The sequence below is a fragment of the Cervus canadensis genome, chromosome 6 (assembly GCF_019320065.1).
Source record: "Cervus canadensis isolate Bull #8, Minnesota chromosome 6, ASM1932006v1, whole genome shotgun sequence".
NCBI classification, from domain to species: domain Eukaryota; kingdom Metazoa; phylum Chordata; class Mammalia; order Artiodactyla; family Cervidae; genus Cervus; species Cervus canadensis.
The window spans coordinates 22,487,359-22,503,756 of record NC_057391.1 but is presented as its reverse complement, the minus strand read 5'-3'; the positions used below and the strand labels follow the sequence as shown (position 1 = coordinate 22,503,756).

General features: G+C 39.3%; 2 gene segments (V, D, J or C); both read left to right on the top strand.

The window, feature by feature from the left end:
* The first annotated feature begins 12,139 nt into the window (after nucleotides 1-12,139).
* Nucleotides 12,140-12,829, top strand: LOC122444223. The segment is given in 2 exon segments: nucleotides 12,140-12,248; nucleotides 12,420-12,829. Coding segments are annotated over 2 exon segments (462 nt in total).
* Nucleotides 12,830-15,650: 2,821 nt separating this feature from the next.
* On the top strand, nucleotides 15,651-16,398 carry LOC122444139. The segment is given in 2 exon segments: nucleotides 15,651-15,746; nucleotides 15,962-16,398. Coding segments are annotated over 2 exon segments (378 nt in total).

Here is a 16,398-nt window from a genome sequence, read left to right as displayed (position 1 = left end):
ATCTCCAGACCTCTCCAGGCTGTCCTGAAATATACAGCTGGACCACAGATGCTCCCTGACACAGGACTCCTGAGGGGTGGCTGAGACACTTGCTGAGATGAGGAGCCTAAGAAAGATGCTATTGTCCCCTTGCCAAAGAAAGGGAAAGGAGTCAGAGCAGAAGAAGCTATGCCTTCATTCCAAAATTTAATTTGGCTTTTTGTCCTGGTAACTGTTACTTTTTAGTAGATAAAACCTGAAACAGGGGTGAGAATAGCATGAATGTCAGTGATTGCTGCAATAACTGTGCACAAATCTTGTGCCTTAATTGTCCCTGGGAAACTCTTTCCCATCTGTTATTCACATACCTTGTTAATAGAAAGAAATTCTGAGTCATTTATCAGGTTCCTTGTGGCATATTAAGGCTGCAACATGAGTACTGGTACAACAATATTGGCATACTGGGAAGACTCATGGGGAGTACTTTTTTCTAAGTGTATGTTATAAATATAGAGGTAGACCAATAGATACATGTGAGAGTGGGTGGGGTAGAGGCAGAGAGAAGGAGAAGAGACATAGATCAGCATCTAATCTGGTCTCCTACTGGCCTTTACTACTCCAACCTCGGACCTCACCTGTTCTCACTGCCCATGGGCTGCAGTCACACCCAGTTGGCCTCTCACCTTTGATATAGCTTCACAAAGAAACAAGTCATACTCAGTCCTGCGCAGAGCTCAATTTGTAGACTTTTTTCACTTGTCTTACTGTTGTTGATAAAAAGATCAGAACTTAGGACCACAACTGGGACATGTAAATCTTTTGTTTTCAGTCCTTCACAATCACTGTTACTTTATCTGCCTCCCTCCCATCTCTGTTCCTGCTTCATGTCCAGCCCCTTGTGTACCCTGTGACCCTTTACTACCCCTTTTGCAGACCCAAAGTCTAATGTTTCTAGTCACTGAACTACTTTTCAAAATCTTCTCTCACTTTATGGTTTCCATGCCCATTTCCCAAATCAGTCTTTAAAATGGAGTGATTCATACCCTAAATTACATTCAGTTCAACATGCTGGATTAACTGTCCTCAGATTGTATTTACAAAGGGAATGATTCAGGAGATTGAAAAGAAGTCACCTCAAATGTGCATTTTCAGTTGTTGAACAATTGGGTAGGAAGAATGTTTCATGGTAAAACAGTTTCCCACATTTCCAAACCATAGTGCCTGTGTGTAGGGCAGATTCCCTGAGCAGTGCCAGTGTTGGTATTTTTTAGAAATACATTTTTACTCAAATTTGTTCAGAAGGAAAATATACTATAAGAAGGAAAAAGGATAAAGGATTCTTTTGCTTGTCACTACACACAATAATTGGCAGCATCTGTTATGTAAGATGGATTTCATTTTCATAACAATCATGGAAATAATGGTGTACAATACACATTTAAAGAACCATATTCATTTAGATTTAATATAGTAGAAGGCATCAAATGGAGATATAATTATCTTCATTTTGCTGATAAGAAAACTGAGAGGCAGAAAAATTCCCATCAAGTAACGCTTCTGAGAACATGAATTCTGCGGAGGCACAGGAGATCCACGGCCACTCCAGAGACACTGAAGCCACTCGCCCATTATGTAGTCAGTCCTAGCCTCCACCCTCTTCCTTTCATTAAGTGCCACTGATCAAATTTTCTCATGGTCATCGCTCACTGACCTGGGGCCCAGAGGTAGGTCACACTTTGTACCCACTTCCCCAAACTGCATATCAGAAAATGGTGAAAACTGGGTCATTTTGCTCCTGATCCTATCAGGTAAATGAGCTACATCTTCTTTGATTCCAAAAATCTCTCCCGAGGGACAATGTATGCAGTCCTGGAACTGTCAGTTTCCTGCAGTTGAGAGCAGGGCCCTATAGTTACTTCTGAATACATTTAGAAAATTAAGATCATGGCATCTTGTTCCATCACTTCATGGGAAATAGATGGGGAAACAGTAGAAACAGTGTCAGACTTTTCTTGGGGGGCTGGTCTCCAAAATCACTGCAGATGGTGATTGCAGCCATGAAATTAAAAGATGCTTACTCCTTGGAAGGAAAGTTATGACCAACCTAGATAGCATATTAAAAAGCAGGGACATTACTTTGCCAACAAAGGCCCATCTAGTCAAGGCTATGGTTTTTCCAGTGGTCATGTATGGATGTGAGAGTTGGACTGTGAAGAAAGCTGAGCGCCGAAGAATTGATGCTTTTGAAGTGTGTTGTTGAAGACTCTTGAGGGTCGCTTGGACTGCAAGGAGATCCAACCAGTACATTGTAAAGGAGATCAGTCCTGGGTATTCATTGGAAAGACTGATGTTGAAGCTGAAATTCCAATACTTTGGCCACCTGATGCGAAGAGCTGACTCATTGGAAAAGACTCTGATGCTGGGAGGGATTGGGGACAGGAGGAGAAGGGGATGACAGAGGATGAGATGGCTGGATGGCATCACCAACTCGATGGACATGAGTTTGAGTAAACTCCGGGAGTTGGTGATGGACAGGGAGGCCTGGCGTGCTGCGATTCATGGGGTCGCAAAGAGTCGGACATGACTGAGTGACTGAACTGAACTGATAGTTACTTCATTTTATTTTACTGGGATTTCTGTTTGATATGACTCCTCCTTTATAACTTAACATAAAAACAATCCACCTTTATGGCACAATTTTCTTCCTAAAAAGCTCACTACATGCATTTGCTACTCCTGATTTTCTGGCTTAGCAATGCCAATTAGAACATCATTTGAACAAATAAATTGGAACACACAGAAGTGGTATTACTTAGGTTGTTCCAGTTAGCACACTTTAGACATATATGACATATATCTTAGTAACCTGAGTGTTTTTTAAAATTTCCCTACAAATTGCCATTAACAATCTGAGAAAGTAAGGATGTATTCTTAGAGGGCTGAGAGATATGGTCCTCCATATGTATAAAATTTCTTTGAAATCTCATGTTAATGAAACTCATGTGTTACACTCTATTCTGTACTATAACCTTATTTATTTCAATATAGCAACACAATGTCAAATTGGTGATCCAGAATTGCACACCATGTTTATCCCAGTGGTTAGTGTCACCCTCATACACTGTTTGCTGGCCTATTCTCCCTTAGGGGATACAACTATATTGAAGGAATTCTCAAGGAAATGAAAATACAATCAAGGCTGAGACTGCAGATCTCATGAAGAACTGGAACAAGAGCTTCTCATTGCCATTACAACAACAACCATCGTGATCACAATGGGGGGTAATAGACCTGGTGATAAAACTCTCATCTCGTCATCTTTGAACCTCCCACATTCCATTAAGATAGTATAAGATTAATGCAAATTTGTTTTTATCTAAATGAAGATGTTTCTGTTTTTATTTATGTTTATCTTTATTAATAGTGCACAATTACTATTATTTACTTAAGTAGATATTAATAAAATGCTTTACCCCCAAAAAACAGAATATAGATTATATTCACACCCACACATAACATTTATGAAAGTTGACTCTAGCTCTTAAAAAAAGGCTTAATCAACTTCAAAGAATTTTCAGTCGTTCAGAATATAGTCTCCGATTACAATGGCAATAAACAAGAATTCAATAACAAAAAGATAATGAAACTTCATTCCTGTACCTTGCTAGATACAATAGCCATTTTTCAAAGGTATTCCTCCAGAAAAACATCAATGCAGAACAGTGGTTTGAGGTGGTTCATTCTGAATAGACTGAATGGAACATCTTCCTTATGAACAATACTTCCTGTTTGGGGCAGAAATGTCTAAAAGCTGGAGGAACTCTGCACTCAGCTACTCAGGGAGGACTGGTCTCTGCGGCAGTAAGAACAAGAGCAATTTCAACCAGAGAAGAATGTCTGTCATGATCTTCCTGGTCTGCTGTGGGTGTTCATGGCCATCTTTGGCTTCAGTATGTGTGGCCCTAAACATGGGGCCTCAGCTTCTCTTAGAGCTCAGGGGTGACCCTGTGTAAGTTGTGAGTAGCAGGGGTGTTAGAGGGAAGAAAAGTGGGCAAATGAACACCTGGTGATCCTTTTCTTCGTCCTTGTGTCATAACTTCATCCAACCCTCATGACCCTTGAGACATTTTGGAAAACCAGCCCTGCCTTCTCCTTTTCCCCCCGGATCCAGCATGGCTGACAAAGTAACCCAAGCGCAAACCACAGCAACAGTCGGGAAGGAGGAGCTTTGACCGTGGACTGCACATATGAAACCATTCAGAGGAGATACACTTTGTACTGATACAAACAGCCCAGTGGCGGGATGGTTTTCTTTATTCATCGGCTTGACAACATGCCAAATGAAAAGCAGTATCACTACTACCGGAACCTCCAAATGGCAAAAAAATCCATCAGCCTTACCGTCTCTTCCTTATAAATGGACGACTCAGCAAAGTATTTCTGTGCTCTCTGGGAATACCAGAGTGACAGAAATGACAGTAGAGGATAATCAAAACATGGCTTCAATTAAGACAGCCACCTGCTCAGAGCTTAGGAAAATCCCATGATCGCAGACAGGAAGAAGGCAGGCATTGCGGTAGCACAGTTGAGACTTTCTAATGTCAACTTTCCTTCTATAAAACATTTTCCCTTTGAACTCAGTGTATGAAACAACACTGCTTCCTGAGACTCCTAGGTATTGTGTTTGTATCTGGGGTGAAAATAAATCTCAAAGTGCTTTTCAAATTGTTCCTAAACAGCTAGATTGAGTGAATCTACTTATTCAGGAAAATCAGAAGTAGTTTCCTAATTCTTGAGTTGTTGGATTTTCAGATCTGAAGTTGCAGGAAAAATCACTTTATCTTCCAATAGTATGCTGATTTTAGCAGTTCTCACAAATATAATGTGTTTTATTGATTTGTATATGTGTACATTTTGTAAAAAATTGTAAATATGTAAATATATGATTTTTACTGGAATCAAATAGATAAGAAGGCATCTAATCTTTTTAAAAACCCGGATGGCCAAAAAACAGCTTTGGCTAAAACAATGATCATTAGAAATTCACAATACAGTTGAACCTTGAACAAACCACATGGGTGTGAACTGTGTGGGTTTACTTATACAGGATCCTTTTCAAAAATAAATACTGGCTTAAAACTCAGCATTCAAGAAACTAAGGTCATGGCATCTGAGATCCCACCACTTTTTGGTAAATAGATGGGGAAACAATGGAAACAGTAATAGACTTTATTTTCTTGGACTCCAAAATCACTGCGGATGGTGACTGCAGCCATGAAATTAAAAGATGTTTGCTCCTTGGGGGAAAAAAAAAAAACTATGACAAACCTAGACAGTGTGTTAAAAAGTGGAGACATGACTTTGCTGACCAAGGTTCATATAGTCAAAACTATGGTTTTTCCAGTAGTCATGTACGGACATGAGAGTTGAACACTAAGGAAGGCTGAATATGGAAGAATTGATGCTTTTGAAATGTGATGTTGGAGAAGACTCTTGAGAATCCCTTGGACAGCAAGGAGACCAAAACAGCCAATCCTAAAGGAAATATACCATGAATATTCATTGGAAGGACTGATACTGAAGGTGAAGCTCGAATACTTGGCCACCTAAAGCGAAGAGCAAACTCATTGGAAAAGACCCTGATGCTGGGAAAGATTGAGGGCAGGAGGAGAAGGGGGCAACAGAGAATGAGACGGTTGGATAGTATCATTGACTTAATGGACATGAGTCTGAGCAAATTCTGTGAGATAGTGAAGGACAGGGAAGCCTGGCATGCTGCAGTCCATGGGGTCGCAAAGTGTCAGACATGACTTAGCAACTGAACAACAATAATATTCCATATATATGTTATCACAACCCAGAAGAGTTTCCCAATCTGATCATGTCTCAGATTTCAGCTTGATCAATATATTTTACCTATGGCTCTTTATAGACATAGAAATCATTTCTTTTATTCCCCCTCTAATATACTGTCTCCCTAATCGTTAACAGAAATTATTTTACATACACCCAGAGTCTACAGAAAAAAAAAGACTTTTAAACCCTGAAAAGATAGCACTTCCCTTACACCCAACAGACACACATAAAAGCTCACAGACCACAGTGTGTAGAAGGACTAAACCATAGATGGGTGGAGCTCCCACTACACAGCTGAGTGATGACACTTAGGGTTAGCTTCTGTTGAATCTCTCATGGAAGCAATCAGGCACAGGAACAGAATCAGTCCCATTTTCAAGATATGATAAATACCAATATTTAAAGGAACTTGACATCAAAGTGTGTCCTTGTACAAAAGAGTAAAGAATCATGAAGACACAAAGAAGAGTCTTGCTGAGTCTCCTGTGGATACAGATTTGCTGTGAGTTAAGAACATCCTGGGGGAACATGAAGAAACATCACACTTGAATTTAGAAAGGAACATAGTGGAGGGGAAGATGGAGGAAGTGAGAACATAAGTCTGTTGGGTTGTATCCTCCACCATGAGGATGGAAACTAGAGAAAAATGCCCTCCATTTGCAAACAGCCACAGTCATTGTTCAGGGACCCTCACCTGTGCCTCTCTCTCTTTTTCAACAGGGCTTGGAGTGCAGATGAAGGTGGAGCAGAGTCCTAGGGTTCTGACTCTCCAAGAGGGGAGAAATTCCTCTCTGATATGCAGTTATTCTACTTCCATGACCAGTGTGCAGTGGTTCCAACAAAATCCTGATAGACGCCTCATCTCCTTGTTTTACATAGCTTCAGGAATGCAGCAGAAAGAAAGACTGAAATCCACCATAAATAGCAAGGAGCGTTACAGTCAACTCTACATCAGAGACTCCCAGCCTGAGGACTCAGCCACTTACTTCTGTGCTGTGGAGACACAGTGCTCTGCAGACACTTGCAGCCTTTACCCAAAACCAGAGTTGAGGACCCAACCCCCTGAGTGGGAGCAGATGCCCAATGTGATTAGAATTGAAATATCATTATCTTGCATCTCCTGATTCCTCCAGAAAGCATTTCTATAGAACTACAACTTGACACTGCGGAGTAGGCACATAAGCAGGTCTTCTGGAGATCTCTGTAACTAGGTAAAATCTATACATTGATCAACTCTTTCCTATCTGATTCTGTTTTTCTGGACAGAAGTGAGCAGCTGGTTCAGTGTAGAGCAGAACCCTTGATCCCTCCATCTCTAAGCGCATGGAAGCACCAGTCTCACCTTCTCTTCAACATCTTTTTATAGCTCACACTGGTACAGACAGAACCCTGGGAAAAGCTCTATTTTTCTTTCCAAATACACTTAAATGGGAATAAAAGGAGCAGAAGAAACTAAGAGCCACAATTAATATGAAGGCTGGGCAGAACTTTCTGCACACCAGACCAGAGACTCAGCCACATATCTTGTGTTGCAGCGATACAGGGCTTCCCAGGCACCTGAAGTCTGAACCCAGATGTGTGTCTGCAGTCCCCAAACCCAACATTAGGTAGAGGTGTCTGAATGTTTTTACTCACACCTAATATGGTATTAAGAAGTGACTCTGGATAAATCAAAGTGATTTCACTTTCAAAAAAAATTCGAGGTGCTAATGAATATTCAACCTAGTAACTATCTCTTTCATTTCCTAAATAGAACTATCCCTAACCTCCTAATCCTTAAATCAGAGAATCGGTGATTCAGTAATTCCAGTTCTCAAATCTTGAAGCTAGTTATAAAGCTCTGTGTTAAGATGGGTATATTCAGCCTGAAGGCTGTTTATTCATAACCCATGTTATTCTCATGTATGAAGGAAAATCATAGAAAGTCAAACCTTAAACCAGTCAATCCTAAAGGAAATCAGTCCTGAATATTCATTGGAAGGACTGATGCTGAAGCTGAAGCTCCAATACTTTGGCCACTTGCTGCAAAGAACTGACTCATTGGAAAAAATCTTGATGCTGGGAAAGAATGAGGGCAGGAGAAGGGGAAGACAGACAATGAGATGGTTGGATGGCATCACCAAATTGATGGACATGAGTTTGAGCAAGCTCTGGGAGATGGTGATGATCAGGTAGGACTGGTACGCTGCAGCCCATGGGATTCACAAAGAGTCAGACATGACTGAGCGACTGAACTGAACTGAAAGTGTCAAAGAAAGAGCAGTTAAGGATCTGTAATCCTTCACTTATTTTTGTTTCAACTTCTTACAGTGCATTTAATTGTTAATTTTGTTCATATTCAATAGTATTTACTAATATCATTTATATCATTATCCTCTTTTATGTTTTGGAAGACTATTAGAAAAAAGCTAATTTCCAGTCAATAGTATGCAATTTCCTCTTTAGAAAATGAGTCACCATCTTTGTACATTTTTCAAGAATCCTCAGCTGCAGACGTTATTCTCCACACACCATTACTCGCAGAGTTCATATATTCAATCATTCAACAAATATGCATTTAATATGTGTTAGGTACTAGATAAGGAGCTCCCAATAAATAGTGAGTTCCTTCCCTTTTTGAATATGTATCCGGTGGGGAACCCATTTTTGTTATCATACTGTTCCAAAGTAAGTGTTATAAATACAAATAGATATCAGTCAAAGACAGCTTCCTGAATTATATGGAATCTCAGCTTGAAAACTAATAGATTAATAGAAGTTGATCAGGCTAAAGGACAAAACAGGGTTGGGGGTGGAAAGTGCTCCAATTTGAGGAAAAGCATACGTATGTGTGAAACAAGGCAGATCATGGCTAATTTAAGACCTAAAATGTAATTTTCAAGTGACAAAACACTGCATGGGTGACTCTTTATGTGGTGGGAGACTTAAAATAAAATCTAATAGTTCTTGGAGTGAATAGTTTTAATATTACAATGTGATAAGGTGAAGGATATGGGGAACAAAATTCACTAAGCACATCTACATACTCAGGGTGTACAGACAGGTGGTAATTGCATTGAGAGCCATGAAAAAAATTCACGAAAGTAATTAATGATAAGGAGTATTAGTTCTCTAGAGACCCTATTCCTTTTAAATGCAGAGAACATTTTTAAATAAGCTGCACAAAATGTCATAAATATACATATGCAAAATACATTTATTTGACTGAAATAAAAATGACATTTGCCTTTAAAAGTGAGGAAATAGTGAAATAAGCCAGACAGAGAGACAAATACTGTGTGATTTCATTTACATGCAAACAACAGAGCAAATGAACAAATGTAACAAAACAGAAACAGTGTTATGGATGCAGAGAACAAATAGGCATTGCCAGAGGGATGGGAATGAGGAGGAGGAAGGGAGTAGATGAGGGAGATTAAGAGGTACAAACTTCCAGCAGCAATATAAATGAGTCACAGATATGAAATGAATAGTGGAGGGAATATAATCAATTATTATGTATAATATCTTTGGATGGTGACAAGACTTGTGATCATTTTGAAATACTGAATCACTACGTTGTATAAAACGTATTGGCATTATATGATCTAGCTTGGCATTATAGATCAGTTATATACTTCACAAACAAACAGTCAAACTCATAGAAAAAGAGATCAGATTTATAGTTAGTAGGGGCAGGGGCTGGAGGGAAAGGTAATTGGATGAAGGCAGTCAAAAGGTACAAAGTTCCAGCTATAAATAAATAAGTACTAGGAATGTAATATACAACATAAATATAATTAACATTGCTGTTTGTTTTACATGAAAGTTAAGAGAGTAAATCCTATGAATTCTCACTATAAGGGAGAATGAGAGGGGAATAAATTAATATTTTTTAAAATTTCATTTCTAATTTTTAGTTATTTGCATATAAAATTTTAAAATTTATAAAAATTTTAATATTATGTGACTAAACTGCTTTAATAATGTAATATATTTGTAGATTATTTTGCATTGTTTATATCACAATCATATTTGTGATATGATAGTCCTTGATTTCTAATTGTGAAAGCTTTTGTTAATTTAATTTGGTAGCTATACAAGATAATGGATGTTCACTAAAATTATTCTGGCAATGATTTCATGACATAAGTCAAATCAGTATATTGTACACCCTGATGCAGAGCAGTATGTAAATTCTTTCAATAAAACTAGAGGGAAAAAATGAAGGAAATGCATAAAAACATGCTATCTTAAGAGAAAAATCTACTTTTGGTTCTTATATATAGCTGATACTGGAATTATCTTCTAAGTGTAAACCACTCTAAAACTGGAAAAAGTATGAAACAACTGTTTCCAAGGAGCGTAGACAGTGAAAGTTTATAGTTCGTAGGAGAAAGAAAACCTGCAGAACGACCCCCACATTCACAAGGCATCTCCTAGGGGGATTTTCTAAACCTTCAGCACAAGGACCTGGAGCCCCAGAAGAGTGACAGCTTGCTCTTTGCAGGAAACAGAGATCAGAGTTAGGGCTGGTAACATCACTGGAATCTGAGGGAAAAGGTATTGGAGAGAAGTGAGCCTCGTATAAAGAATCTTAAAACCTGTAGAAGGGGTCTTCTGAGCCTACACACAAGTTGCACGTGCAGAGAGACATGGATACAGCTGGCAGGAAACAGCCTTTGAGGGTCTAAAGACTCCGAGGAGATTTCAGGGACCACACAGTGCTGGGAAGATGTAAGAAGCTCTGGACTTTCCAGAGTAAAGAACATTGGCAAATGCTTTGAACTTTGAATGGAGTCACCAGAACAAGGACTGCAGGCTAGGGGTAAGGGCTAAATTCTAATTTAAAAGAAAACAGGGGAAAAAAACAAAAACTCTGCTCTAAAAGAGATTAAAGTAAACCTCAACAGATTCTAAGGAATAATTTAACAAATCTAGCATTCTTTTAGAAGAAGACAAAATAATTCAGAGTTCTGTATATTATTAGCTGCATCATAGAACACACAATAGAACAGCTCTTCCGGGAATTATCCTCACCTGCGATCATCACTTGCCCAACTGGTTTAGGAGTGAGAGCACAGTAGTGTCTCCTTGCCTCTCACATTGGATTAAGCTGTGAAGACAACCAGATGTGAAGCGAGACTGAAGACAAATATGCTACCTTTTTGGCATCTTCTGGTACCTTTCAACATTATTGCCTCATTTTTTCTATAGACTTTACAGGATTGTATATTTTTTGTCATTTGAGAATATGGAACACATTAAATGATCTCATCCAAATTCTAAGAGAGATGATTTAGTTCAAAGGGTGATTTAATGCAGAGGGTAAATTTTATTGTGGGGGGTCTGTGTTTTTAAGAGAGATGCCCAGAATTTATATCAGATTGAATTGCCTTGTGGCATTTATTTAACCAGAACAAATACTGCACTTCTGAAGACTATGTAGAATGCAACTACATTGAAGACAAAGATTTCAAACTGCCATTGTTATATATTTGTAACCATTGTATTAGATAGACCATCATGTTTTTTGTCCCCCAAGATACCATGTCTTCTTAGTATTTTAAATAAGGTGCCTGTCTAAATACACCAGTTGGCAAAGTGCCGCTCATTTGACCTAACATAATTCTCTATATTGGAGAAGGAAATGGCAACCCACTCCAGTATTCTTGCCTGGAAAATCCCATGGACAGAGGAACCTAGAAATTTACAGTCCATGGGATCGAAAAGAGTCAGACACAACTGAGTGACTTCACTTTCTTTCACTAATTCTCTATATTCTCAGTTATTTTCTACTTGAAAATATATATATATATATATCTTCCCTGGTGGCTCAGAGGGTAAAAGCATCTGTTTACAATGCGGGAGACCAGGGTTCGATCCCTGGGTCAGGTAGATCTCCTGGAGAAGGAAATGGCAACCCACTTCAGTACTCTTGCCTGGAAAATCCCATGGACAGAAAAGCCTGGTAGGCTATAATCCACGGGGTTGCAAAGAGTCGGACACGACTGAGTGACTTCACTTTCTTTCTTTCTATGCATATATATGTATATATATATAAATACAAGTATATATATATGTATATATATAATGTGATCTCTGAAAATCTTTCTTTCTCTTACAAACTCTGATTTTAATATTTTTATAGGGAAGGGATTGCAAACTGATCTTTAAGAAACACAGAAATGCATTATTAGGAATTTTCTGCATGTGGTCAAAAGGGGGCAGTGCTTCCTTTCATAAACATAAATTTGGTTAAAAACAGGACTGTTCATATGTGAAGGCTCTGTGGAAGGAAATAAATGAAGTGGAGGAAGTGGCAGTCAGATTTATGTTTGCTTGGGAAGGAAAGAGGACGACCTGAGTCTTTGTAGGAGAAATGAGTAAACTCCTAGGAACATTGTTGTTGATTCTGTGGCTCCAGTCTGACTGTGAGTTGTGGGCAGGAAGTTTAAATATAGTAGAAAAACTCCAAGAATAATGCAAGGCTGGGAGATGAGATAATTGGGGACTCTTATTTCAATATATCTTCTGGCTCATAATGGTTTTCTGTGGAAATTTTAAGAATAAAATTTGAAATCTGTTACTCTCTTTCCAAACAGGGGTGAAGAGTCAACAGAAGAATGGTGACCAGCGGCAGGTTAAGCAAAATCCTCCATCCCTGAGTGTGACAGAAGGAGGGATTTCTATTCTGAACTGTGACTATGATGACATTATGCTTAATTACTTCCATTGGTACAGAGTCTACCCAGCAAAAAGTCCCACATTCCTGATATCAATAAGTTCCGTTTTGGAGAAAAATGAGGATGGAAGGTTCACAGTCTTCCACAGCAGAAGTGCCAAACACCTCTCTCTGCACATCTCAGCCTCCCAGCCTGGAGACTCAGCCTTGTACCTCTGCGCAGCCGGCACACGGTGCTCCCCAGGCACCTGCAGCCTGTACACAAACGTGCTCTGGGGACTCAGACTCAGAGGCACACACGCTTGTTCCCCATTATACACGGCAGCGTGAGAAGCTGTGCCTTAAAGTGGGTGAGGCTGCTGAGCTTCAAAGAAGACCAATGGTTGGCAAGTTCCACAAATGAGTTAAGAACATTCCATGGGCTCCTGGGTGTCCAGGAATCTAACCATTGTTCTTTTTTACTTTCAGAGAGAGGCTGTGGGTCAGCTGAACTCCAGTCACCGACCGTGCTTTGTTCAGACTTGCTCTGGAATGAGGTACTTTGTTATGCTTGTATTCCACGGAAAAGTGTGTTCAGGATAGGGACCCAGATCCCACTGCAAGTTTCACCAGTGGATGCTGGTGTGCCTTTGAGTATCAGTAGCCATGTGCTTCAGTTTTGTATAAAATGGACAATTTAATACATGATTATTGTTTCTGGATAACTGTGTGTGTGTTACTCACTCAGTTGTGTCTGACTCTTTGCAACCCTGTGAACTGTAGCCCTCCAGGCTCCTCTGTCCATGGGATTCTCCAGGCAGGAATACTGGAGTGGATTCCATGCCCTCTTCCAGGGGATCTTCCCAACCCAGGGATCAAAACTGTGTTTCTTATATGTCTCCTGCATTGGCAGGTGGGTTCTTTGCCACTGTCACCACCTGCGAAGTCCTTAGGTAAATGAACCTTTCTATGTAAAGCATTTGGGAATGTGTATATTGTAAATCACATTTATTTACTCTCTTCTTCACTTATAAGTACTTCTGGGCAATGCCTCAGCAAATCATTTGCTGTGTACTCTTTCCCTGAATGACATTCAATATTTGACACATTGTCCACAAGTATATGTTGATGCCCTGTGAATCATAATAATAAATACAAGCATCTCATGAAGTTTGTCATCTGCAAAGACCTTATAATTGGTAGCCATTCTTACTCTCTGCTGAGATAGATATAGGGCATTGAGCATTTAGGATGCAGTTCAATGTCGAGCAGGAAGAACCAGGCCAAGGTCATTCTAGGATGACCATATGATCCATATGAATTTAGAGGATGTGGAAAACATCCCAAATGTTTAGTAAATCAGAGGTCTTCAGTAGGTTGTCTATTAATCAAAACCTCAAGTAGTTTACAAATTCAAACTTACTGATCTACATGGTGAAAGTTTACCTACATGAAAATCTCCTTTCCTACAATTGAGTAGTAATGAAATGAGTCTGTTAGCTAATAAAAGATACCTTGACATTTTCTATTCTAACTTCCACTGTCTATTTGTATGACCTTTTGCTACCATCCCATCAGTAGATTGGTAGTGAAACAATTTTAATACAAATTATTTTTTGATTTTTGAATATATAATAAATGCATGTGGTATAAAATTTTAAAATTATACAAAAGGGCATATACTGAATGTATCTATAGTGTATGAAAAAAGCAGAGAATGTGTTAGTCACTCAGTCATATCTGACTCTTTTTGACCCCATGGACCATTGCCTGGGTTCATGGGCTTTCCCAGGCAAGAACACTGGAGTGGGTTGCCACTTCCTTCTCCAAGAGATCTTCCCAACCCAGGGATTGAATCCTGCATTGCCAGCAGATTCTTTACCACCTGAACCACCAGGGAAGCCCATCTATTGTGTGTACAGGAAAGTAACATTACTTCTTACATGTATTCCCACTGTCCTCAGAACCCTAGTAAAAAAAAATATATGATTAAAATAAAAAATTTCCTTGAGTTATTTGTATTTTTATTCTTGAGTTATATGTGTTCTTTATGTATTCTGAATACTCAGGCCTTAATAGACATGATTTGCAAATAGTTTTCCCCACTCTGTGGGTTGTCTTTCTCACTTTCTTGATACTGTTGTTTGAAACAGAAGGTTTGCAATTCTGATGAAGCCTAATTTATCCACATTTTTAGTTACTTGTGCATTGCTGTAATATTTTAAAAACCATTGTTTAATTCAAGATCACAACAATTTACATCTATGATTTCTTCTAGGAGTTAGTTCAATAGTTTAAAATTGTATGTAGAAGTCATTGATTCATTTCAGGTTAACTCTTCAATATTGTAGGCGATAGAGAGATGCAACTTCATTCTTTTACATATGAATAATGAGACATTTGATCTGGAGTCCCTAACCAAAAGAAAACTGAGTAGCTATGCTAATATCAGGTAAAGTGGACATTAAAATGGAAATTGTTACTAAGAAAACAGAACAGCACTTCAAAATGATTCAGTACACACTCTACCAGGAAGATAGAAACAATTCTATGTTTATGTGCATGCACATAATAGCATAGCTTCAAACTACATCCAACATAAATCAATAGAGTTAATCAGCAAAATTAAACTTGTAGAATTTATTGATTCTAAAATAATCAATAAGCAAATATACAACCCCTGTGGCAGGACATTAACACACACCTCTCAAGTAGAGAGAAAATATTCTCTACTTATCAAAGACAATTACCTATTTTTTACCTAGTTTACATATATAGAATACTTTAATCCAGAACAACATAATACAGATTATTTTCAAATGCATATGGAATATTTATCAAAGTTGACTCTACTCTGGATCTTCAAGCAAGGCTTAATTATTTCAAAAGATTTCAGTCATTCAGAATACAGTCTCTGATCACAATGGTATTAAGCAAGAATTCAATAACAAAAAGATAATTAAACTTCAATCCTGTAACTTGCTAGTTACAATAGCCATTTTTAAAAGGTATTCCTCCAGGAAACATCAAAGCAAAACCGTGTTTTGTGTTTCAGTCTCTGAATAAACTGAATGGAACGCCCTTATTATGCAAATCACTTCCTGTTTGCGGTGGAATCATCTGAAAGCCACGCGGACTCTGCACTCAGCTGCTCAGAGAAGGGCGGGTCTGTGCCGCACTAAGAACAGGAGCAGTTCCCACCAGAGAAGCGCATCCGTCATGCTCCGCCCGGGCCTGCTGTGGGCGTTCATGGCCGCCTTTGGCTTCAGTACGTGTGGCCCTGAGCCTGGACCCTCAGCGTCCTCTTAGAGCTGAAGGGTGGCCCTGTGCAAGCTGTGACCGGCAGGGGGGTCAGAGGGAAAAGAGGCGGGGAAATGAACAACTAGGTGACCCTTGTCTTGTCCCTGTGTCGTAACTTAACCGAGCCCTCATGATCCCTGAGTCATTTCAGAGGACCAACCCTGTCTTCTCCTTTTTCCACAGGATCCAGCATGGCTGACACAGTAACTCAAGCTCAGACTACAGTAACAGCGCGGGAAGGAGAAGCTGCGACCATAGACTGCACATATCAAACCTCTTGGTCTAGGTATACTTTGTACTGGTACAGAGAGTTTCCCGGTGGAAGAATGGAATACCTTATTTATCAGGATAGTTATAAAGCAAATGCAAGGAGGGATCGCTACTCTGTAAACTTTCAAAAGGGAAAAAAATTCATCAGCCTCACCATCTCTTCCTTGTACCTGGCTGACTCAGTGAAGTATTTCTGTGCTCTCTGGGAATACCACAGTGATAGAAATGATAGTAGCGGATAATCAAAAACCTTAGAGCTGCATTAAGGCAGCCACCTGTTCAGAGGGTTAGGAAAATCCCATGAACCACAGACAGGAAGAAGGCAGGCACTGTGGTAGCACAGTTGAGAC